Genomic DNA, 26,701 nt, shown 5'->3' with positions numbered 1-26,701 from the left:
GCTCTCTGCAACACTCTACTATGCTCTAGATCACTGTACTCCACACCATTATACGCCTCTATACTCAATGCCACTCTACTCTACACCTCCGCAATCTACCCTGCACCACTCCATTCTATGTCAATTCACTCTACTCTGCACTACATTGTGCCATTGTACTCTATGCCTCTGCACTCTACACTACTCTACGCCAATGCCTCTACACCACTTTACTCAAAACCAATGCACTCTACGCCAATCTACTGTGCACCACTGTACTTTATGCCACTTCACTCTAGGCCACTCTACTCCTCTCCACTCTACAACACTCCACTCCACAATATTCCACTCTGTGATGATCTACTACATTATTCTCTGCTGACACTGTATGCCACTCCAGTCTACTGCAATTTACTCCGCTCTGTAACACTACTCTATTCTATGATGCTCTACGCAACTCCCTCCATGTCACTTGACTCCACTCTATGCCACTCCCCGACAATTTACTTCGCTGTACGCCACTCTAGTCTTCAACACTCTACTCCACTCAAACCAAGACCCTCTACACCACTCTACTTTGCTCTACACCACTCCAAGACACTCTATGCCACTCCACTTTATGACACCCTACTCAGTTCTGACACTGTGCTCCGCTCTGCGCCACTCAACTCTGCAACCTTCCAGTCTATGACACTATACTCCCTCCACAACACTGTATGCTTCTCCATGACACTCCACTTCACTCCTTTTCCTGCCACTCAAATCTACTGTATGCGACTCCATCACACTTCACTTTACTATACTTTATGACACTCCACTCTCCTTTACCCTACTAACATTTTGCCAATCTAAACAGCAGCCACTCTAGTGTACAACATTGCTAAAACATCTTGGCAAAGACAATAGCTCCTGCATAGGTGAGACAAATGGCTTAGCCAATACTGGTTTCATTTAGCTGGATTTTGATGCGCGGATAATGGTCAAAATTGGGGTTCCAGTCCCTCAGTATCGGGCATGAAAATCTGCATTACTCATAGTGAGGGCCTAGATGGGGTGTTACATCGTAAACCAGAATTACGCAGACTGGACTAGACAACCAGTTTCTTTTGCTTAACATGGGATTCCAAAACATAGCCAGTACCGGACAAGTGACAAGCACGCAGAGAACGCTTGTTCCCATCAAATTACAGTTGGAAAACTACTGGCTCAGGGGACACCATTTAGTAATCCTATGAAACCAGATGCAAAGTCTACAACTTGTGTTACAAAGTTGCTACCAGATATCAGCCGGTTTCAGGTACTGACCCATAAACTGGCATGGAAAAGAAAGGTCTCTGTAAATACGTTCTCACCAATTTCCATCAGCCCATTGGCAGTTAATTGATTCAAATCATCACTCCGCCACAGACGGAGCAAACAACTATTATAGTCTTTAAAAAATCGTTGCATGGAACATTTTTCGCTACCCTATGTTATATCTGAAGGGCTTTCCCCAAAAATACACACAAAGTTAGACCTCAATTGAAGATATTTAAAGAAATTATATGGAAAAAAATGTATCATGGCCATTTTTAGTTCTATTAAGAAGCTCGCGACCAAGCCCAATGAGGTAATAAAAAAGGTGTATGTGGCTAAGGCTATTTCTATTGCTACTTATTGGGCAGGGGTCTAAGGAATGGTGGATATAGATTCTCTGCAGCACAAAGAGGATGTTTTTTTATAAAAGGCTGCTAGCCCTCCGCCAAAGTTTATCAAATTAGAACAGTCACATTAAACTCGATTCTCATACCTTTTGGACATTTGCCTAATGTCTATTTTATTGAGGCACTTGATATGGAGAAAGGAGACTTAACTTGAACCAGATCATTCTGAGGGATTGTTTATACTAAGATTTAGCACACAAGATTGTGTGGTTGCAATACGTAAAGTGCTCATTGAGGTCTTGGGTCTGCAGGAGTAAAATGAGAACCCGCATAGTTGTGCGCTAATCTCTAAGTCACTAATCAAGGAAATATTCTTAGGAAAGGCCGCGCAAGAGAGAATGGAGATAAATTGCAATAAATCCACTGAGGTTATACCAGATGCCCCCTGTCCATTACACAGGATGTATATGCCTATATAGCCTTTGTGTCAAACCTCCAACATTGCTTTATTTTAGTCAGGTTCCGCTTAAATTACATCCTGTTGATGCTGGATTATCCCAGGAATACTCACCTCGTGGGAGATCTGACCATTGGTCCCTGCGATGGTCTGTCACCCCAAACCAATCTACATATTATATTTTGTATAGTTTCTGTAGCTCAAAGGAAAAGATACATTCTCCTGTTCCTACGTAGATGTAATTTTAGGTAATGTCGGACAGCTTTATATTTTATCCAAAAGCTTGCTGACCCTTTCATATGCTTTTCTCTAGAGTCATTTCTTTGCTCCTCTTTGAAGAGTAGGAGAGCCCAAACAGAAAGGGTGGCAAGATAAATTAGGTACATTTCAGTGATCTACTGTGATTATGAATTTTACTATGATGGCACAATGCACTTTAAAAAAATGTATGATATGCTGGACAGCTTTTAATATATTAATAATAATGCATAATTTTATGTCTTTTATAAATGGTCTTTTCTGCTTTTTAGTCAAAATATAATGTATTACGTAGTTGTTATTTTATGTTCTTTATATGCTATTGAAATATAGCGAAATAAAGAATCTTTGACTGACTGACTCTCTTACTGCAAACAAGTGAGGTCAGCTAGTAACTAGAGACTTGGCTGGACCATGATGCACAACAGTATTATGCTAACTTTGCTGAACTGCATCCTGCAAGTTAATTTATGTACTAGAGGAATTTCTTTGACAGTCATTTCATGAGACACTCTGGCAGCACATAGTTCTATGTTTTACTTTTCATTTATGTTTAATGATGCATTCACAAATAATAAGCGATCAGGAAATATGGCCTTCAATTAAAAATAAAAAACACAAACAATGGCCTCTCTGTTTCCCCACACTGGACTAGTCACAAGGTAAACAGCAATACATTACTCATCAATATCTAGAGCTTCACAGGATCCAAATCTAAGCAGCAGTGCAGGATCAAGCAGTCCCAGGGTTTGCAGAGTTTATGGGCATGTTGTATCCCTAAATTACGCTTTCAAGTATTAAAGAACAAGACCCATGGTTTGAAAGAGATCTGAGATTTGTCCCTCAAGTCATATGCTATTTTCTCATGACCCAACAGCTGCCAAAGCTTGTGGAGTCAAAGTTCATTGGCTGGAGTTGTTGGTTTCCCCTGAGAGAAATAATGGTGTGCTTGGCTGCAAGGGGTATTCGTTTGCCTGCATTGCAATGGAGTAGATAGAATCCTGCCGACGGTCTACCAAGGAGGGTGATCTCAGGGAGCCTGTCTAGGGCCTTGCGCTGGATTTGGGACATTGCAAGAAAGATAGTATCCCAAAAGTCTCGCCATGGGGGGCAGGACCACAGGGTGTGAATGAGGGAGCCTGTGCCTCCGCATCCACGTCAGCAGGACTCAGGGTAGGTGGGATTGATCATGTGGAAGCGGTGCAGGGAGTGGTGCCATTCAAACAGTATTTTGTAGAGGATCTCCCTGCCTCAGGCAGGGCAGGCAAATTTATAAAAAGTATTAGTATGAAGGAACACCTTTTGCCATTGTTTGGCATCTAAGGTAATATTAACATTTCACCCAGTGCAATTGGAAGGATGATTTACCCACCAATGCCTAGGTATTAAATATGCAATAGATGTTTGGAGGAGAGGCACTGGAGGAATTCCTCTAAAGCGGTAGGTGCTCTAGTGGTGCTTGCTTTGATGCTACTATGTGAGAGACTCAGTGGGGGATCTGGAAGGAATTAAAACATTTGACCTTGGGAAGCCCATATTTATGTTTGATCTCCTCAAATATTTTCACTTGGCCCTCGAAGTAAATGTCCTTGAGAAGAAAGCAATCCCTCTCCCTGTAGATCTGGAAGGTCTATGTCGTCAAGCCTGGTGTGAACTCAGTGTTGTCAAGGACTGGCATGAAGGGGAGAGAAAGGAGGTAAGGCCCATTTTAGTTCTATGTTTTAACCCCTTCGGTGCTCATGATGGAATGGTTCCGTTATGAGCAACAGAGCTCGTGTGCTCATGACGGAACAATTCCATCATAGCAGAGGGATTTCCTCTTTTTTGCCTCAGGAGGTGGGGAATAGATTCTCCAACCTTCTGAGGCATTTTTTTTATTTCAATGCAATGACGATCGCATACATGGCAAGCTGACGTCACTGCATTGAAACTGGAACTGAAACGAGCAGATCGGCCTAGTACAAGTGCTTTTTGTTTGTGGGAATATCTCAGCCCCCGAGCATCGAAACACAGAGGAGTATTGTTCGAAAGGGGAGAATCTCCCCTTTCCAATGATAATCCTCCCTAGTGGATCCCTGCTTGGGGATCACCCCAGGAGAGCAATCCTCAAGCAGGGTGATCCTCAAGCAGTGATCCAACGACCAGGCACCAGGGAGGTTGGAGCGGCACCTTCGGCAAAGGCTTTCTGTCCCACCAGGGGGCAGTAGCCCCAGATCTGTCCCCCGTGATGACAGAAAGCCCACTGATAAGCCAGGGATTTTTTTCAAAGTTCAGGGGTGGGGTGGGGGTCTAGTGCCTAGAATAGGCATGCCAATGTCCCTACCCCCACCCCAAAAAAAATGACACATTCTTTCTCCCCCCCCCCCCCATCCCCCAGAGGCAGGTGGGGGGGAATAGCCCCTGATCTGCCCCCCTGGGTGGAGGCAAAAAGACCACTAGGCACTATGGATTATGTTTTTTTTAAAACATCGGGTGGGGCTGACCAGAATGGGTATGCCAATGCTCCCACACCAAAAGAAATTGCTAGTGTCTTTCTGCTCCCCGCAGGAGGCAGATGGGGGCAATAACCCCTTATCGGGCCCCCTGGGAGGGCAGAGAGCCCACTAGGCACCAGTGATTATATTTTTTATTATACGTAGGGGTAGGGGCTGCCCAAAATGGGCATGCCAATGCCCCCACCCCAACAAAAAATTATACCCAGGCTTTCTGCCACCCCCAGGAGGTGGATGGGGGCATTAGCTGTTTCCTGTCACGAGCACTAGGCCTAGCCACACAAGTGAGGTACTTTCCGTTACAGAAATGTGAGGAAAATGTTTTTTTACAAAGTTAGAGGTTTGCAAGGGATTCTGCGTAACAAAACCTCGTGATAGTCACACAAGTCACACCATCCAGGATACCCCTGGATGTCTAGTTTTCAAAAATGTATAGGTTTGCTAGATTTCCTTAGGTGCCAGCAGACCTAGGGGTCCAAAATCCACAGCTAGTCACACTGGAAAAATGTGATGTGGCCACATTGCGTTTTGGGTCGTTTCCTGTTGTGGGTACTAGGCCTACCCCCACAAGTGAGTTATCATTTTTATCGGAGATTTGGTGGGAATACTGGGTGGGTGGAAATTTGTGGCTCAATGCAGATTCCAGAACTTTCCATCACAGAAATGTGAGAAAAATGTGTTTATTTCAACCAAGTTTGAGGTTTGCAATGTATTCTGGATAACAGAACCTGGTGCGAGCCATTCAAGTCACCCCATCCTGGATTCCCCTGGCTGTCTAGTTTTCAAAAATATATAGGTTTGCTACCTTTCTTTAGGTGCCAGCAGAGCTAGGGTCCAAAATCCACAGCTAGGCACATTGCGAAAAAAGGGTCAGTTTTCACTTGAGAAATGTGATGTGTCCACGCTGTGTTTTGGGCCGTTTCCTGTCGTAGGAACTAGGCCTACCCACACATGTAAGGTACCATTTTAATCGGAAGACTTAAGGGAATACAGAATAGTAGAACAAGTGATATTTCTTTGCATTACTGCTTTCCAAATGTAAGACAATGTGTAAAAAAGAAGTAATTTTGAAAAACGTTCTCAAATTCAAATGCTTGTATGGGTACCCACAATTTCGGAGATGTGCAAATAACCACTGCCTCTAAACTCTATATTTTGTTCCCATTTCGGAAATACATAGGTTTCCTTGGTACCTATTTTTCACTCTATATATTTTACCAGATGAATTGCTATATACCCGGTACACAATGAAAAACCATTGGCAGATGCAGCTCAGTTAATGGCTCTGCGTACTTCGAGTTCTTGGTGAAACTATAAGTCCTATATATCCTCGCAACCAGAAGAGTTCAATGGACGTAATGGTGTATTGCTTTCAATTGTTAGTTTCTATAAAAAAACCTTGCAGGATCTACACAAATGACACCTTGTTGAATTCAGAATTTTGTCTACTTTACAGAAATGTATAGTTTTACGGGATGCATTATTGCTTTCATACCCATTTCTACTACTAAGTGGAAGGACGTTGAAAACATAAAAAATAGAAAAAATAGGCCATGGCCCAGTAAAATGCCACAACTGGGAGTAAAAGTTTAGTTTCCTGACAAAAGTCAGCCTGTTTCTGAAAGATGGGAAGATAATGGTTTTAGAACCACAAACCCTTTGTTGATACCTTTTGCAGGGAAAAAACAGATGCTTTCCTCCACAGCACTTTTATCCAATTTTTACGAAAAAGATATAAAAATTAGCTGTATTTTGGCCAATTTATCGGTCCACTCGAGCAAAATCCACAAACCCTGGGTACCTTTAGAATTCTCAAGATGTTGGAAGAAAAGAACGCAAATTTGGCATGGATGCCTAATGTGTACAAAAGTTACAGGGGCATAAGCATGAATTACCCGAAATAGCCAATGTGGAGGGGTTAGTGACTATTTTTATTAAATTGTTGTGTTGTATTGATGGAAAGTTTTTGTAAAAATATTAGAAAAGAAAGAATGGGGGAGGTGACAAATGAAGGAAGCTAATAAAAGGTTCTGCTCTCAAAAAGGACAGGTGGACCCGACACCTTCTGGCTTTCTTGAGCTGCCAGAACGCTTCAGTTTCTCTGTTAAATATTTGGGGTGACCCAGGATTAGTGCTTTAAAAGTAAAGCGGGAGATTCTGAAAGTGATCTACCACTGCAAATACTGCGGGGGAGCTGAAAGAGAGAAATATATTCACATTTGCCAAACCACAAGACCAACTGAGCAGCCATGTGGAGAACAGCTTTGAAAGGAAGGAGAGAGAAGACATTTGTGAGTCTGAAGAGAAGTGTATTTGAGTCAACCAGGCGAAAGATGTCATGTGACTGATCCTTGGAACAGAAGTCAGAGGTTTGGAGAGAGGGTTTGCTTTTTTATGAGTATGCAGGCGAAGGACGGAATGTCAAGTTTTCTGATGTGAGTACTTAAGAGAAAGAATGGTGTCAGAGATGAAACCCAGATATTCCACAGTTCTATAGACAGGGAATAAGATGTTTAGAGTAGATGGGAGAGAAAGCTTGGAGGTGGGCATAATGGAGAGGACAAGCATTAACATAAACCTGGAGTCGTATGGACTGAGTTTGAGGAAGGGATAAGATATCCAACTCTGGACAGCATTGAGGCACCCTACCAGGCAAAAAGTGCTACCAGATCGTCACAGTTTGAGGTACAGTTTGGTGTCACTGCTGTAGTTTGTATAGGAAATCCTGTACCCCTATGTAGAGATAGGGCAACTCCTCATATATGTTGAGGCGCCCCACCAGGCAATAAATGCTACCAGATGGTCAGTCTGAGGTACAGTTTGGTGTCAATGTGGTAGTTTTGTATAGTAAATCCTGTACCCCTATGTAGAGATTGGGCAGTTCCTTGTACGTGTTGAATACAGGACAGACCCCTCTGGCACCCCAAATATGGAAACTGGGTGCGGCTTAGCACTTTCCAAATTGCATATAGACTGAAAGATGTGCTGTAAAACAATCTAGGCAAACCAAGGAGATGATGGACGGAGTGCTGACACTTATGAGACACAGATCTGGGTTGAATCCATTTTCATTCTTTAGCTTACTTTGCCAACCCAGTTCAGACATGGCTATATGCAATTCAGTCTTGACCTACTGCCTCATGGCAACAGTCCAGCCTAAACTGCCAAGCCGTGTCTTCCCTGGACCGTAAACAAGCATCCGGGGACTGGTTTTGGGGTAACACCCCTAATCAGCCAGGCTAGCTTTAATCCAGTGGCAAGATGAGCAAGGGACCCACGTCTGGGCATACCCTGCCAATTTAGGGCGAACAAAGCAAACACAAGGAGATGATGGACAGAGTGCTGAAACTTTTCAGACACTCACTCCCAGTCACAGATCTGGGTTGAACCCATCATCATTCTTTAGCTCACTTCGCCACTTCAGTTCAGACGCGGCTATATGCAAATCAGTCTAGACCTTGTGCCTTTTGGGAACAGTCCAACTGCCAAACCGTGTCCTACCTGGACCGGAAACAAGCATCCTGGGACCAGTATCGGGATAACATTCCTCATCAGCCAGGCTAGCTTGAATCCAATGGCAAAGTGAGCAAGGGACCCACGGTACACTAGGAGATGATGGACGGAGATGATGGAAACAATCTGGAGCACATCCCAATATCTCTATGTGGGATATTAAGATGGGGAAGAGGTGCGCATAATCCGCTGTGTTAAAGACATTTTATATCTGTCATGAAAGTAAGAATGCAAATTACACATACTTTTCAAGACCCACAATAACAAATAAATGCTGTGGAAAATGAGTAGCTGACTTACTTCTGTCTGCCCAACTAAAGCAACAGGCTCTCCAAGTAATATAGTTCCTGATAACGGCCAATCAAAGAAGATGGCATAAACAGTTTCTCCATGACTAGTTGTGTACCTAGAAACAAAGAAGCAAAGATTCAACAATAAATTGGCAACCAATAAGGAAAAGTCACTTACCTCTAATGCTACTTCACTGTCATGGGTATTCCTTCTGAATCCATAAATAGTAGAATACCCACACACACATGTGAGATCATCAGAACACTTTAAGGCACTTTATTTTTTTTAAAACAGCACAATTTGCAATTAAACAAGGGTGCCTACAAAAGACAAAAATCTCTTAAGCTTGCTTTTTTGGTGTTGAAAATTACAACATAGCCCAAACTGAAAGAAAGAAAACCAAGGCTGAAAATGCTGCAGTTTTGCATGCTTTTTAAAATAACCTCTAACAATAAGCATTTTCAATGCAATAGGTCTCGCATTTACACGAGTTTAAGCTATTGGCATTGTAAATAACAATGTTATTTATTTATGTTTTAAAAACGAAAATAAAATGCATTGATATTTGCAATGTCAATAGCTCAAACTCGTGTAAATGCGAGACCTATTGCATTGCAAATGCTTGTGTCTTTTCTGTCTCTCAGTGGAAGGGGGAGGGGGGAGTCGAGGGGTCTCTAGCCTGAAGGGGGAGGTTGGGATTTTGAGCAAGCTTGCCTCAATCCACATCCTTGAAGGCAGATTGGTATGTCCCCTTGAAGGCAGACTGCTCTGTCCCCGTGAAGGCAGACTGCTCTGTCCCCGTGAAGGCAGACTGCTCTGTCCCCGTGAAGGCAGACTGCTCTGTACCCGTGAAGGCAGACTGCTCTGTCCTCGTGAAGGCAGTTGCTCTATTCCCCGGGCAAGGGTCGCCGAAGCACAGGGACCAGCACAAACGTCAGCCTCGTAATAGTTACATGATAAAGGGATCCAAGAACATAAAAAAGGTAGTTTCAACAGCCTGGTGTTTTACAACAACGTTGGTCAAGTGTTCATGTCTCCCAGATGACCGTCTCATAAAACGAATTCCCGCTCAAGTCACCTTCAAAAATCCAGGGGCAAAGAGGAACAATGCTGTCCATTAATAATCCTTCTTATTGTGTTTATATTTCAATCTAGTTTCATATACGTTCCTTTTTTCAATTTTCGTGTTTTTATTCTGTTTATGTAATTTTTTTAAACGTGCGTGTTAATGCCTATAGTTTGGTGAAACTGAGTCAGTTACATAAATATTTATGTTAATCCATGTGGCTTTTGTCCTCTGGCAACTTCTCTGTGTCGTGTCGTTTTCCAGTAACTTTATTTGTCCACGGAGAGAGAAAGATACTTAAAAATATATATGTTTTTAACAAAGCGCAGACGTGTCAGCGAGTTGCACCCTATAGTAAGTAGCACAAGTGAATATATATTCTAGACAGAAAACAGTGCGTCCTCACCGCGCCCCCTTGTTTACTGCCTACGACATATTTGTTTTTGTTTTTTATTTTCTCGGCGAGCAACTTCGAAGGTTGCAAAATGTCACGGGCATTAAAGCAAAGCATCATTTAATTATGCGAAACGAGTGCACCGAGGAAAAAAGGGTTAATTGGTGAATCTTCCTAAAACCCAGTATTTTCCCGGTTTTTTCCTAGAGGTGCGCTGATGTCACAACCTAAAGCCCTAGTGCACGCGACCCGTTCTGTACCTATTAACCTTTCTGTACAGGTCCCATTTTAATTGAACTTCAGCCTCGAGCGGCTTTAAAGGGCTGACAAATATTAACTAAACAGTGAGTAAAGAACGACACCAGTGCAGCAGGGCTCTGCGTGTCCAGACAAAATGGGAGGTGAACGCGCAGTCGCCATTGCTCGAATTAAAAAAAAAGTGCTTAACGACTAATGAAGGAGACAGTGTAACGTCGCAAGTAAAATATCCAGTCCAGGTGGGCGGGGCCAAAAGGAGACCGGGCGGTAACAAGGAGGGACTAAGAAGCCTCATTCACAAAAGAAAGTCAGCGTTTAGCATGAACTGTGACGCAAGCCAATGGAAAGAAAGGGCGGGGCTTAAAGTACACTTCTGAAATCTGCTCGATTACAAGAAGCCTCGCAGAGCGAGCAGTGCATGCGCGCTGCAATGCAGGTCTGCAAGACCTAAAAAAGCAGCCTCTGTGTAGACCTACAATATAGGTTTGACTAAAAGTGGGATTTCCTGTGGAAATAACATTTTCCAGGGCGGTGATTAAGCTTCAAGGTCTGTGTTCGGATGAATCCTAATGTTTTTTTTCGCATCAGTTTCCTCACAAATGCACTCTTCTTTACTCACCAAAGTAATTTCAGGTTTCTATGTTAATCAGACCATTTTCCTACCAAATGTCCTATGGGCAATTCTTGTGTGGTAGAAAGGGCCTTATATGCGTCATATTTGAAATGGGCTTTGAAATAGTAGCTAGATAAGACTAAGGGGATCAGGCAGAACAAGCAATTATGGAGCTGTTTTTCATTGGCCTGGTTTATTCCAAGCAAAACATAGCTAGAAGGGTGGTCATGTGCATCATTACAGGTTACCTAACAAGTATTTCCTTCACAAACCTAAGGCACATTACAGTTAATGGAAAGCTGCTGCTGCTGTACTGATAAATATATTTATACCAGACATTTGTTGAGCAACAACTTTGAGATTAGTTTACACATTTGCTAAATTCTATTGTATTGGATCCGACTCCAGAACAGATACCCTTGTGAATCCAGTGGCGGCTGCTACGGAACAGAGGTGGGTGGCACAGGTAGGTGGGGGGGGTTACAAAAATGAAAAATATCACTCACCTGATTAAGGCCGCAACTTCCCCTCCGAGCTCTTTTCTTCCTGGCAGCACACAGGCTCCCCTAAGACAATCACGACGCTGCAGCGTTGTGGTTGGTCTGAGTGGCCTGCTTGGTCGCTCAGACAGTGCCTGGGATCCTTGGGACTGTTCTCCATGAGAAATGCTAAGTGCGCATGACTGTCTGAATGGCCCAAGACGGCTGGCCAAATTGTCATGCGCACTTATTGTGCACCAACCACTCCTCCTCTTTGCAACCCGAGCCCCGCTCTAACCTGGCCACATGGCCCGTGGTAAAAATAAAATAATAACGTTGTAATTATCAATTTCTTTTTTCTTTTTTCACTGCCCTGAGGGCAGAGGGCGACGATCCTCTGGCTTAGCGGAGGAGCCGCCGCTGTGTGAATCAGGCTTCGCTGCGTAATATAGTTTCACAGACATCATTAGGTCTCGCCTGACCCAGCGCAAGCGCTGGTTTGGCGAGACTTATTGAGAGGGCTCCAAAAAGTGCTACCAGGCCAGCCTAGAGCTACAGTGCATGTGCGCGGGCGCGCGCGCCACTTTTACCACGATTACTTTCACTTTCGCGGCCGCTTTGATGTTTGACCGCGATCACTTTCACGGCCGCTTTGCATAGCCAATAGGTCTCGCTTTTGGGACCTTATAAGTATTTAGTTATGCCACTGTTGTATGGCTAAACACTTATAAGGTCCCAAAAGCGAGACCTATTGGCTATGCCAATGCTTGTTTTTTCTTTTCACCCATTTCTCTGGGCTCTCTTCTGGAGCAAGTGTTATTAAGTTAGCTACTGTAATTTACTGTCTGTGGATATCAAAATGAAAGCCATGATAAAGAAGTAAACTTCCATAACTATAACTCTCTCTCTCTCTCTGTCATGGGTATTCTCTCTGAATCCATAAACCATCTTTTTGCCTCCTGATTCCTGAAGCATGAGAGAAAGTGCGGTGAGAATGGTACTACCTCAAAACGAATTGCCCCACTAACCATGCACTGCATGATGGGACGGCTGGCAAGGCTAGAATCGGTAAAGGTACTATGTTATTTTTCCACAGTAAGCATTGAAAACTACATGTAACCTAGATGTTTTGCTTTCAAAAAGGGTTCGAAACAGTGGTGTTTTCAGCCAAATATAAATGTAATTCAATTTGGTTGGATGTACTTTTCAAGCACAAAAAATAAGAAAAAGTAGCCTATTTTGACGTGTTTCTTTATTTAAAATTGATTTTTTTTTAAAGAAAAAACGATGTTTAAATAGGTTACGGGGATCCCACAACCGCGCGGGCATATTCTACAGTTTATGGATATCAGATACAATAAATGAGAAGGAAATAATGGCATTGTCAAATATTCACCTTAGCAAGTAATCCTAGCGTGATTCTGAGGAATCGTTTACTAAAGTTGACTAAGACTGCGGCCTGACACCAGGGAAACAAAACCATGAAAAAAAAACATTTTACTCAGGTTAGTATTTTGAGTATTTTTGCCTCGTGGGCAGCATTACAAACTTGCTGATCTAGAGGAAGAGAAGACGGGATCGACAAGCCTTTGCACGCTTTAGTTTTGCACAGTGTCAGCAAGGCTACCCGAGGCCAGAACTCACAGCTCACGTGCATGCAGATCAACTGAACACCACTGTTTGTAAATTCGGAAAGTTGCTCGTCAACGTCAAAAACGTAAAACACTCACGAAGCAATTTTGATTTAAAAAAGTGTCGATTTTTAATCTTGCAGTCAAAGTATGCACTGCGGCATTATTGTTGGCAGATTACAAAACATATTTTTGCAATAAAGTACACACATCCATCACTACTTTATTGCAAATACGCTTTACTGACATTTATTTCAATAAGAATAGACTGAACGCACCAAACATTCCAATTCTAAAATAGTACCCGAAAAACAGCATTTTCAAACCTAGTCACAAGGTGGCAACCCCAAAGAAATAGAATCTCAAGTCCCGAGCTATGACAACTCCAAGATCATGTGTGTATGTACCAAAGTTAACAGACACCGAGTGCTACCTCGTTCAGCAAATCTTCCAAAGCGGCCTTCCAAAGCAGAAAACCAATCAAATGCCAAAGAAGAGCTGCAACAAATCACACTGTGTAGTGTGTTCATGGACAGAGACATTGCAGCAAACGCAACTAGTAATAATAATGGCAACTAGCGGACACATAGAGCTCAGAGCATTAATTTGGCAAAGGCCATCGAGACGGCTTACAAAGGGAGACACCAGCAGCCGCCAGCCCTGAGAACAGAAACACTTTCTGATCATGTCGAACTCTGAGCTCGGCACACTGATTGAACACCGAGGCCGAGGAGTTCCCTTGTACTGGCTTGCGGCTGTTCCCTACTGTGCACAGACTCCAGGCTAAGATTAGGGAATAAGCAGACGCCTCTATCCGCTATAGGTGAACATCTTGTGCGATGAGGCTCCTTTTAGAACTCCATCCCTGTGGAAAGCCTATTTTTAATCCACCATTACTATTTCAGTCAAATCCTTTATTGTTCTCTGGGACAGCCTGGTATTCCATCTAGTAGCATCTGTCACCATGTCCATGATTTTTCCGCTCCGGTTCAGACATCTTGACTTTGCTTGAGAGCAGGCATCCCCAGGATTTAAATGTTGGATACCCTAACAGTGTTCTTCAGACTCTCTGCTTTGTTCTCAAGGCTACACACAGAAGTTACAGTGCAGAACAGGAACTTTCCATCACTACCTCCACTCGGTCAGAGGAACCCTCCAGCCTCAATTCAACAAAATCCATCTTCAGATCATCTCATCCACTTTACGTTGCACGGTGTCAACTGGAACTTACTACGCCTATACTGCCTCTTGTGAGATAATCTTGAGATGGCTCCTCAGAGCGCCCCTCCGTTGTGGCCCAATGCCAAGAGCCGTCTTGGGCCTGAAGAAGTCCCATCTCTGTCTATTGTATTTGCCTTGTGTTTTGGACATCAACACTTAATAAGGAGATGGTGCTACTGGTGCAGAGGATGAAGCAGAAGGGGAGGGTGCTCGGACTCATCCATCGCAATAACCACATCAACAAAATGCTACAAGCCTATATCTGCACTCAAACTAAAGCTCCAGACATTCTATGATCCATTGAGTTGTAGCAACCCTAAACTGTGGTGCCATAGCTTACATAAATCAGGGAAACAGTTCCTGAGGTCTTCTGCAGCCGGTACTCACAGCCGTTCCAATTACTCACCCCTATGTACCACAGGGGTGTTAAGATGTTATGAGAAAATGTCAGTCAACCTCGCTCACCATTCTACTCCTCCCCTCACTGAATGGCATTTTTGAGCCCAGCACCACTGGACTCCACACATTTACCACCAGCATTCAGGTTCAGATTGCACCATCATTGGTCAGTGCAGAACCATCTTGTTTTCCCTATGTGGAAGGGTGAGAGGCTTGCTGTTTTTCACCAAGCTGAGGATCAACAAAGATGTACTCCATTTCCCAGCAGCAACCATACCACTAGGGAATGTTTTTGCTGAAGGAAAGGGTTAACGTCCCTCAGAAGGGGTCACGAATGGTGTGTGAAATAGCTTCCAGGGGCAGAAAATTAATCACAAATCCAATTGTGTGGTAGCTTGGCTTAAACCCTTGTCCATCACTATTTTATTAGTAAGCTCTTCTGTGCTTCGGGAGGGAAAAAATACATCTTTGTAATGGCACCTCCTTCTATTCCGAATCAGATTTTAGACTCTTATTATGTGACACACGACCAAGGCTCATTGCGCATTTCCTGGCACACTATATATGTTTATTGGAAAAATGTGTTTAGTTATCAGTGGGGAACAACCTTTACAACGCAACTTTTACAACGCACTGCCATTACAACGAAACTGTTACAACGCAAATGCATTGACAACGCATGCCATTACAACGCAAGTCTTTACATCGACTTGCACTAGATGGCGTGCTAACATTAAAAATAGTGTAGTTTACTATCCAAACACCTTCCCTACTGTTACGTGGACTGGAGTTAGAATAGTAAATTACACTTTTTTAATGTTAGCACGCCATCTAGTGCAAGTCGATGTAAAGACTTGCGTTGTAAAGACTTGCGTTGTCACTGCATTTGCGTTGTAAAAATTTTGTTGTAACAGCATGCATTGTAAAAGCATGCGTTGTAACATCATACATCCGTTATCAGTGATTATGGTGTCCATCAGACAAACATTCTGGTGGTGAATTCATTGAGCTATCAAACAAACCTATCAGACAAATGTCAAAGAATCACTTGCTGGTGAGCTTGGAAAATAAAGATTCCCTTTCAAAGCAGGGCTGAAAAGCACGTCATATAAATATGAATTCAGCTCATTGACCTTGGAAGCCTTCAGAACAGAATCAAAACTGTCTTCACAACCAGCCTGGCTTAGAGAAATAAATGGATATCAGTGGGAGGGAATGTTTATCTGAGAGGCGAGCAACCATATTAAAAAAAGGTAGAATTTTTTAATGATAGCGCTGGTCTGACGCTACTAATGAGGTGGTTATCTGTAACTCTCCAAAATAGGGATGTAAATTTATGCATCCTGTAAGTCCACCCAAGACAGCTAAACCCCCTTCCTAATGGAATTCAGAACCTGGACCAAAGCAACCATCTTTAAATTCTATGCAACTGTTATTGATTGGCCTCTTAAAATGTCCCTTTTGGAGAAATAGGAAGAGCAGGAACCCTGCCTTTAGAGCCCTTCTGCTATGAGGCTAAAAGGCAGAGTGACAAACATGATTTTGAACTTCCACAAGGCAAGCTAAAGCTCTTTAGATCCATTGCAAAGATTAGGAGAGATTCTTTAAATGTTATTGGTTGTACCTTTTGCTTAATCAGACACTTACTCTCACAAAGGAGGGGAGTTATTTTACATAATGGAAGACAAAGGGCCTCATTATGATGGTGTCGGATGAGCGTCCAACTGCCACCGCTGCGGGCAGGTGACTGTCCAATAATGAGCCGGCGGTCCCGCTCACCCTATAACAATATGACTGCCGTGCATGTGGTCTTAAAATGCCTTTTTCTAATGTGGCTGCTGCTATGGCCCTGGAAAAGGGCACAACACAAGCAGCAGTACAAAAAGGCAATTTTCAAACATCCATGCAGCGTGTGCCAGGCACCATGTGGTGCCTGGCACACGCTGCATGGATGTGTGGAGGGCACCACATTTGCCCCCCTGGCTACTTATCAGTGGCCCACCGAAGACGACAGCCCTGCTTGGGGTACCCAAAGTCAGTTTCCATCTGCTTTTCAATGGCGGTGGGACAGCCATGAAAAGGCAATCAGAAAAGGACAGCCTCATACCTACGGCGGTGCCTACGCAGGCACCGCCTCCATTGTAGAGATTAGAGTCGACCGCTGACCCGAAGGGCTCCTTGAGCCCGTCTGAGGCAGCAGTCTTTTCCCCAACATCATTGCTCCGACAGCTGGTATTATAATTTGGCGGTCTGACCGATGGCTTGGATGTCAGGTGGACTGCCACCGACAGCCTGTCAGTGGCGGTCCACCCGACATCATAATGAGGGCCATAGTTGCCAGTTCCTCAAGGAGCCATACAAATGTATTAGAATTCTCACATTGTGCATTGCAATGGCTTAAACAGTCTGTACCAAGCGGCCCATTTTTAGTTGGGATTATAGTTACACGGAATCTTTAGCTTTTATTATGAGCTTGGAACGAGACCCTCAAATAAGGCATTCGCTTGGAACTCATGGTCAAAGCTTTGTATGAAGACATCCATCTAGCAGCATGTAAATTTCTAAATTTGGAGGATGGAGGCAATGTAGCCCATAAACTTAAAGACAATATGTTCTTCTCTCCACTGCATAAATGGATAACTGGAGCTGTTGCACTATTTCTCCATACCCACTCCAAGCAAGATCCAATAACTTTTACTGACAGTTAGATGAGATATTCTATCATTATTTTGCACCTCCCAACACTTAGCTCTCTTATATTGAGGTGCGACCTTTGTCTGAATCAGCAGGCCAACAAGGCCTTCCAATATATGCTACAAACCAATTCCACAAAATGGATGCCACAGAGTAGCACGTGGTCTTTTCAAGTCCTCCAAGTTCCAGGACCACAGCTTCACACAAAAGGCAAGAATTAAGCTGCAACTCTGTGCCAGCAGAAGGAGTAAAAAAATGTGACTTGCCTGCCTACAAATACAGTTCTCCAACATTGGTATCTTTCATGGATTCACATGCTTGATTTTTCTCAGCTATCAAGCTGGGAATTCTCTGCAGGTAATTTTAACACAGCAGTGAGAACATAAACTCAAATACTATTGAAACAGAATTAGACTACATATAGTCCACTCACTTCATTATGTGACTCAGGCCAATGACGGGAAAGTTCTAACTTCCCACAGAGGCTTAACTCCTCCCATTTTCACTGCTAGGCAACACACTGCACAGAAGCAAGCCTCATTACTGGGAAGAAAAGCAGGTCGTATGTGACTCAATGTACGATACCAAATTTGAAGAACTGTAGTTAAAGCTAAATACATTTTTCTTCTCCAGCACTGGATCTTTCATAGATTCATATGTTATAATAATGATTACCACAGCATGTCTTTGTGACAAATTCTCTGAATTAAACACTTTACATTTTTCTTTTTTCTGCAGATTTATGACCCCCTGCGTAATAAATGTATTCTCCCGCTGCTTATATCCGGCCAATTTGTTCAAGTGAGGCCTGCATTATTATACCTACAAATGCTTTCCTCCCCCATGGTTTGTTTTACGGTTGCAAATTTCTTTATAGGGGCCTTAAGACTCAGGAAGAGGATGTTTATGCAGTAGCTAGGCTGTACTCGTCCAATGCTTTTTGGGAAATATATGTGCCCATATTTGTGCTTGATATGGTGTGAATGTGCAGTCCGTTTACCAAGCTAATGCCGTACTACTTTTGCACTTTATCTGTTGTATTTTATTTTTATTGCGGTCCTCGGTTTCTGTTTTTAATGATGAGTTTTACCCCTAGTCAAACTCTTTCTTAAATGTTTTATATGTTTGCTTTTATGGCTTTTAGTGGCCGAATAAAGTATCTATGACTTGGCTCGATTACCACAGCAGTAAAAGTGTAATACAAACAAGAAAGAAGTAGTATTTAGGCTTACATTAATTAAACTAGTTGCACAGTACCACTTGATCGCTTGCTTTCTCAGATGTCATCTGGACATCAAGACTGTAGTGCTTCGCAACGGTGTGCATCGAAGACTTACTTGCACCTTTACAGATGTCAGCAATCAGCAGATTGGCAAGTTTCAAGTCAAATGAGTGCAGAGCTCTCCAAGCCAGAGTAGTTGGATCTGGGAAGACAGTTGAAAGAGAGCTCTTTTGGTTCAAAGGGAAGGATGATGGTAATTTTGGCATGAAATGCTACTTTGTTGTCAGTGTATCACTTGACTTCTCGAATCTGAAACGTGGAGGATGAATAGAAAGGCTAGAAAGGTGGCTGTTTTCCAAGACAACATCTGCAGAGTAGCACAGTGAATGAGTTTAAAGGGACTTTTCATGAGCAGCCGAAGAACGGAATATTAGTTCCCAGATAAATGGTTATTTTGTTTTCGTGGGAATATTCGGAATAAAAATTTCATAAACTCCTTCACCAATCTGATGGGATGGTGCTGTTGGGGTTTCCTTGAGACCTTGGCCAAACGAACACGGACTGGACCTTATGTCAATGTAGACTACCGGATGCAGTAGATAATGAAAAACTCATTGGGATGCATGAGTAAAGGATGTACATTATGATCTATCGCTCAAATACTAAATCTTTTGCATTTTAAGGAGTATGTCTTGGTTGTTGAAGCTGCTCTTGCCACAGTTAGGATTGTTTAACAGTAAGGCAGGAAGTTGAGAGATCCAAATTCTAAGTTTAAGTTAGCATCCAGGCAAAGTTATTGTGAGTTGCACAATAGAACATTACCACAATTTTTAATCAATAGGTAAGGCACATCAACAGGCTCCACAGATCTGTATACCAAAACTGCCTGGCCCATGTTGGGGTTAAAAGGATCAGCTTGCAGAGATCTTTAGTTTTTGGAGTACAGAATGTGAAGGGCTGTAGGACAAGTGAATGAAAAAGTTTCTGATCAAGGAATCAAAAGGGCTTTTCCCTGGGATCCTGTATACCACCACCTGCTTGCGTAAAGTGGACAGTTGGCACTGTCTCGCGTAGAGATTCGGTCGGGAGCAATCCACTAGTTGAAAACGAGTTACAGTTGTCTCGTATCAAATTCCCACTAATGGCACCTGCCCAATGCATCCAGAATTGTTATGCAGGCACAGACCATGCTCCACTGTCAGCTCGATATTGTGCAGAAGAACCCAATGACAAAGAGCTTAAGCTTCTTGATATCAAAATATGTGATCCTGTTCTACCTTACTTTTTTTTTAATAATAAATGGTTGTGATGCTGTTTGCTCTTATAAGTACTTGCTGATCTGCAATCCAGAGCAGCAAAAGTTTCAGAGGTAATCTCACCACCCTTAATTCCAGGGTTTTGATGACAAAGCACATCTCTTCTGTCATCCAAAGGTCACTGGCGGAAAAGCCTTGAAGATGAGCTTTCTAGCCAAACAGGGATGCCTTCACTGTAAGATGGAACAAAGGATTTTCCAAATATAAATCCAGTCCTGACCCACGAAGATGTTGCATAGGTTGGTCCACTGCATCAGTGCCTGGTTGACTTTGAAAGTCAACAAGACAAAGTTGTCTCAATGGCCTATCATTTGTTTCTACTGAACATCCAATTGTTTCAGAGGGGGTGGATTCCTATGCACCACTGAGGGAGAAGCGGGATACAACGTTAAGGACAGATAAAGATTTGGGATTCATCTTAGCAGAGTACTTCTCCTGACTGAAGGTGTGCACCTTGCAGCTAGAACCTGTAGGGTACAACCTAGAAGGATTAACATACCTACCAGCCATCCTTTTCACTGGAGCACCAGGTATACCAGAATCATTACTCTCTCCTTTCCCAACCCTCCTCCCTCCAGGATTAGTCAGAGGTATCAGTCATCTCCTCTGATACTAAGGAGTAACATCGAGGGGAAGTGGAGAAAGATATTTGCTTTTGCAGTATACCTGGAAATTCAGGTGTTTGGCCCTTGGTGTGACCGTAACTTTCTACAAGTATATTTTCCTTAATATTTATTAAAAATCTAACTTCCCCATTGAAATGGATTTTAGTAAATACTAAAAATAGTGGTTGAACTTTTTCTCTAGCTTGTCTAAAACCCAAAGTAGCAGAATTAATGTTTTCATCTCTAGTGTTCCCCATATGACAGCCAGAGCCTTCCACAGTCAAAAACACTTTTGAGGTCTTGCCACGTTAGGGAAATGGTAACATAAAATTTCTACATGTCCCAATTTGAAATACCAAACACCCTACCTTGTGGGTTCAAAGCCTATGTAGGGGTGACCTATTAATATTTAAAAGGGCTTGTTTTGACTGTTTGGACTGCAGGTTCAAAACTACAGCAGTCAAGCTACATTGGAATGCCTGTAACTATATTTTCCTTTTCACAATAGTGGCTGACACAAAAAGTGCTGCAGTCCACAGGTGACTAACTTTCCATGCCATAGGTGTAGATTCTTGCAGGACAATTAAATATGCCTATCATGAATAAGCCACTTTTACATATTTAAGGAAGCGGAGCACGTACACTGGACACAGAGGGGCAGCGCCCAAGTATACAGAGTGTAAAAATGAACAATACAATTTGGCAATAAAATACTTGTGGGGGGGGGGGGGGGGGGGGTGACCATGCAAAAAGGGGCATTTGCTCACACCATCCCTCCCGCTGGCTGAGCATGCAGGTTCAGCATGAGAAGTCAGGTTTGTCAAGCATGATCTGCAGATTTGCTGCATGAAGATATGATATGATTGATATGATTTGCATATGGCCATGTCTGAACTGGGATGCAGAGTCGGCTAAAGAACGGTGATGAATCAAACCCAGATCTGTTGACTGGGTGTGAGTGTTTGATTGGTTCTGATGCTCCGTCCATCACCACCCCCTTTTGTACCGCTTTGTTCACCATAAGTTGGCAGGGTATGCTCAGACGTGAGTCCCTTGCTCACTTTGCCACTGGATTCAAGCAAGCCTGGCTGAAGACGGCTGAAATGCCAGAAACCGGTCCTAGGAAGCTTGGTTCCGGTCCAGGGAAGGCATGGCTTTGCAGTTCGGGCTGGACTGTTCCCATGAGGCACAGGGTCAGACTGATTTGCATATGGCCATGTCTGAACTGGGGTGGCAGAGTGGGCTAAAGAACGGTGATGGATCAAACCCAGATCTGTTGACTGGGTGTGAGTGTTTGATTGGTTCTGATGCTCCGTCCATCACCACCCCCTTTTGTACCGCCATGGGGTAAACAGAAGACAGATGCAGCAGTGAGAATGAATGGCGTGTCCACCTTTCGGAGAGGAAAATACAACCGAGTGACTGGAAATAGAAGCAGATGAACCATCACATAACAAACAGTAACGTGAAGGACTGGGCTTACAGCTTTGATTGACATCAGCTTAGCAGGCCCAGCGGTGACCCCCAATATTTATGTTCCCTATTCAGTGGCAGAGGATGACCAGGACCATGGTTATCAATATAGAATCAACGCAGGGCTTTATTGCTAAAGAGGGAGAGAAACGAAAGCCTGTCCAAGCACTGTTGGCCATCCAGCTTCTGCTTAGGGGTACAATTAAGGACAATGCTGTGAACTATCGTTGAAGGTCTGAACACAAGAACCGGTCATCACAAACTGGCTCGATTTCCTGATGTCCTCTACTTTATATCTCGACCAATGTCCTGACGGATGAAATCTAGCATTTGTCCCTAATTTCAGGGTTTAAATCAATTATGGCAAATTAGTGGGGAGGGTGTGTCTGACCTTCTAGGAATAAATATGGCTCTGCTCATAGAGAGACTTTGGGCCAGATGTACGAGCATTCCAAATTGCGAGTTGCAAATTGTGAGTCGCAATTTGGAATGTTCCACAGTGTCAGAGACACTGATTGCGATTCCCAATGGGGTCGCAAAATGCAAGGCTCATGAATATTAATGAGCCACTCGCAATTTGCGACCCCATTGAGACTGGCTGGCCCTCCCAGGGATGGTGGCCTGCTGGGCTCAGCAGATCTCCATGTCTGGGACTGCTTGTCACTAAAGCATTTTTTTTTTAAAATGCAGCCCATTTTCCTTAAAGGAAAATCGGATGAATTAAAAAAAAAAAAATGGAATGGTTTCGTTTAATGTTTTTAAGGGCAGGCAGTGGTACCTTGGACCACTGCCTGCCCTTAAAAGATATTTCAGAGCCAGTCACAAAGGGAAAGGGGCCGCCTGGGGGCCCCTTCCCATTTCCGACTCCATTACCTCCCTCTTGAACAGGGTGGTAATTTGCGAGTGTTTTGCGGCAGCTAAACATTAGTACATGGTATTGCGGTCGCTATTCGGAAGGGAACGCCCCTTCCTAATAGCGAGTCTCTAAAAACTATTTTGCGAGTCGCAATTTATTTGCGACTCGCATAATAGTGTTTGTACATTGGCCACAGATTTTAGCATGCGCAAACCTGTTTGTGCATGCTAAATACCGTAGTACATCCGGCCCTTTACAACATATCACTGACCCAATAATAATCGATGAATATTCCTCCCCCCAAAAGGACGACAGAGCTATATAATACTAATAGTTCACACATGTTAATTAAGCTTTTCAAAGACTTGTAAAGATGGGGCTGATTTGAAATCTCCACTGATTTGGCGGATAGCAGTTATAAAAATGAACTTTTTTCCTTGATCTCTGTACCAAAAACAAGTGTTACCTCTTAAGATTTCCTAAATTGACTATTAAAATATACCAAACAAGCATTTGCAATGCAATGGGTTTCGCATTTGCGAGAGTTTAAGCTATTGGCATTGTAAATGACAATGCCTTTTATTTATCTGTTTGGATAATTAACAGATAAACAAAAGGCATTGCCATTTACAATGACAATATATCAAACTCTTGTAAATGCGAGACCTATTTCACTTCAAAGAAGCAGCTGCCACTGTCCCAGGCTGCTTGTAAAGTTTAAGCGCACATGGCGCGCTGAATGTTGCAGGAAAGCATTTTGTGCATGCAGTAGGAGAAAGTCAATAAACAATATAGTGCTTTAAAACATACTGTGTATCAACCGAAGTAAAAGGGCCAGTCGCTGTGGGAATTTACAAATGAAGGTAAGGCGGTACTAAGGAGGGACTAACAAGTCTATTAACGAATCAGAAGCCAGTATCTACAAAGGACAATGCACAAGCCAATGAAAAATATGGACGGAGAGTGGGCGGAGCTTCAATTCCATACTCGAAAACAGCATGCCTCGCAGAGCAGCACATGCACTGCCCAGGCTCAACCTAAAATGAGATCACGAGCTTATAATGATACGGGCCAACAAACTTGAGACTCCACAGCAACATCAGGCCTACTAAAAAAATTAATAATCCCTGGTGTCATCATGGACTAAAAACTATCCTCCTTAAAATAATTAGGTCTCCTTTGCTTATCCAGGATGCCATTAGAAACTATAGGACATTTCCGCACTTGTAACAATGCTATATAATTATGTAAATGGCCAGTACCTATATTCCCCCTGCTTCTTATATGAAGGATCCAAAAGACAGCAATAAGGTTATAACTGAATCTTCACTTAAGGAAACACATAAGACTAGTGATCTAAGTAGTAGACTGGCTGCAAGACAATTTGAGTTCAAGGGAATTAGCATTGTACGCAGAGCCATCCAAAGGAAAGATGAGCAAATGAAACACCAGCGATTCTCCCAGAATACTACTCTACAATCAGGACTAGCACAGCCTCTCATTATAAAGAACAAAGCTTAAACGGCGGACTAGTGGTCCTGCACCTTACGCGAGTTTCCCAAATTCAAACGTCCAGCGCACTGAAATCCCGGCACCAGCCGTTGCGTGATGCCTCTGTGTCCCAGATCCTGAAGATTGCAGCTACAAGTGGGTGTGCGCCACACAAAGAAGTCCAAGATACTCTTGTAGTTTGAAAAGTCTTTATTACCAATTAATATTTTCCAAATGTTAATGACACACAGGAATTGCCTGAACTGTAGCCTACCAAGGAAGACTGTAATAATTACAGGCTGGATAAAATATTCTCCCTGAGATGTTAAGGCTAGAGGTACTTTACTCTAGCCTTAACTGGCTTCTCCATGGCAGTCCTCTAGTGCCACTGGACATACTCATACTATCAGAAAATCACTCACTATTCGCCTAAACCTGATCACTCAATAACAAATAGGAGAGGCAGTTACTGTTGTGAAGATATCTGCTACGTGTAGCTGGTATAGGGGACTTCCTTATAGTTCATTCCTGCATGTCTCCATCTCCGTCACTCTAAAATTCAACCTTCTTGCCTATAGTAACCCTCATATAGGGGATACCTGTAACACAGGCCACCCAGACGGATCTCTGGCCTTCTCGGTCTCTCATCTTTACCCAGCTTTCCTCTTTTCCAGAGCAACAAGACTTAGGGACATGTGGCCCAGTTGCTATATACAGCTTAGGACGTAGATTCATGAAAAAAAGAGAAAAAATGTTTTCTGTAATCCCCACAAATTCAACAAGGTTATGCAGAGCAAAGTGGAACAATACGCTAATTGCAATCCTGATCCGAGGGCCCCTGGCTCTCATATTTATTCCTTCATCAAAGCATTAAACACTCACTTAATTTCCACAACGGCCCCCAGCGCCTTGAGACCCGTAAGGATGAGTAGTTCGCGCTTTACAAATACGGATTTAGATTTAGTTACCCATCTGTCTATAGCATGGGTACTCACAAACATAGGCTCAGGGGCCACAAAGTACGGTCTGAAGTGTGACCAAGGGCCACAGTGATGCCAGTAGGGTGGCGGTAGGAGTCTGGATGGGTCAGGGATTATGTAAAGAGGTCTAAAAACATGTTAAATACATGGGTAAGCATTTATTTGCAGGTTAATAAATGCTTGACAGTTTAGTTAAAACAAATCCTAAATATTAGTGCTCAGAAACTGAACAACAGTTCATGCTGCTGTTCACCACGGGGCCGCATGTAAAGGTCAAGAGGGCCGCTTGAGGATCACTGGTCTACAGTCAAATGGTGTAATACTTGCAGCTGACCCATTCAGGAAACATTGAGGGGCAGTTGCACACCAGAGCACAGCCCAATCCTGCGTGCATAAACTGAGATAAAAATATAATTCTGACACTATCAAAGGAAAGGTCTTTGCTCTTAAAACATAGGTCATGAAACGCAGCCAATCCTGTATTTCTCCGCGTTAATAATGCTCAGCAGTAAATGTCCATAAATATTTATTCGCCTTATCCCGATAGCCATCTACAAAAAGCCCTGAAAAGATTATGCCTGCACCGTTTAGCCAATGGAAAAGAGGGGTGGGGCTTAAAGCCCTTCACTGAAAGTCCTCAAAAACATTAAATCTCGCTGAGCGAGCTGCGCATGTGCGCAGCCACGCTAGCCGAGACCTAAAACGTACTGAGGCTAGACAGCACACTGCAGATCAGGTGCCGGTGATGAGGTCACAGAAGTGAACATGATCTGTTTATGCCGGACAGTGGCAGAAGGGAACCATGGGACTGCACCACTTCTGTGCCATGATCCAGATCAGATATTATTGTCGGGTCTATAAAATGGTCACCCTCGCCATTTCAGCAACATCCCAATGACTGTTCTGAAATTCCCTTTCCTACATGTTGATGTTCTGCTCTGGAAAGGTGAATGCGTTTGGAGACTGTAACACAAACAAGAGGCAACATATATTGTATGGAACACCTGCGGTCCGTGTTCGTTTGGGAACCCTTTTCTCCAGAACCCTACTGATAGGGAGGGGAACAAGGCAGGGGTGCCCCCTTTCTCCATTGATTTTTTCCCTGGCTATAGAGCCACTGGCAATAGCCTTGCGTCAATCAGCAGCACAGTGGGGGATACGCCTAGGGGAAGAGATGCACGCTGTTTCACTATATGCGGATGATATATTGCTTTATGTTAGAGAGTTACAGGCAATTCCGCAGATAATTCTGGACCCTTTACCCCTGGGGCAGACTGCCTCTTCTTTTCTATTATTTTGCTAACCTCCTGATATTTTTTGTTTTTAAACTTGTTTTTATTGGCAATACAAAAGGGCACGTAATGCAAAAT

At 43.2% G+C, this 26,701-nt stretch overlaps 1 protein-coding gene across 2 annotated transcripts in view; it reads right to left on the bottom strand.

The window, feature by feature from the left end:
• The window catches only part of FUCA2 (alpha-L-fucosidase 2), a 230,955-nt gene that overhangs the window by 72,295 nt on the left and 131,959 nt on the right, over window positions 1-26,701 (bottom strand). For both annotated transcript variants that reach the window (XM_085611664.1, XM_085611665.1), the window contains exon 6: window positions 8,643-8,748. In XM_085611664.1, the coding sequence (XP_085467790.1) occupies window positions 8,643-8,748 (106 nt within the window). The remainder of the gene's footprint in view (window positions 1-8,642; window positions 8,749-26,701) is intronic.

The sequence above is a fragment of the Triturus cristatus genome, chromosome 6 (genome assembly GCF_964204655.1).
Source record: "Triturus cristatus chromosome 6, aTriCri1.1, whole genome shotgun sequence".
In the NCBI taxonomy this organism is placed as follows: domain Eukaryota; kingdom Metazoa; phylum Chordata; class Amphibia; order Caudata; family Salamandridae; genus Triturus; species Triturus cristatus.
Note: the sequence above shows the minus strand (reverse complement) of the source record. Positions and strands in the feature narration are given on the sequence as shown.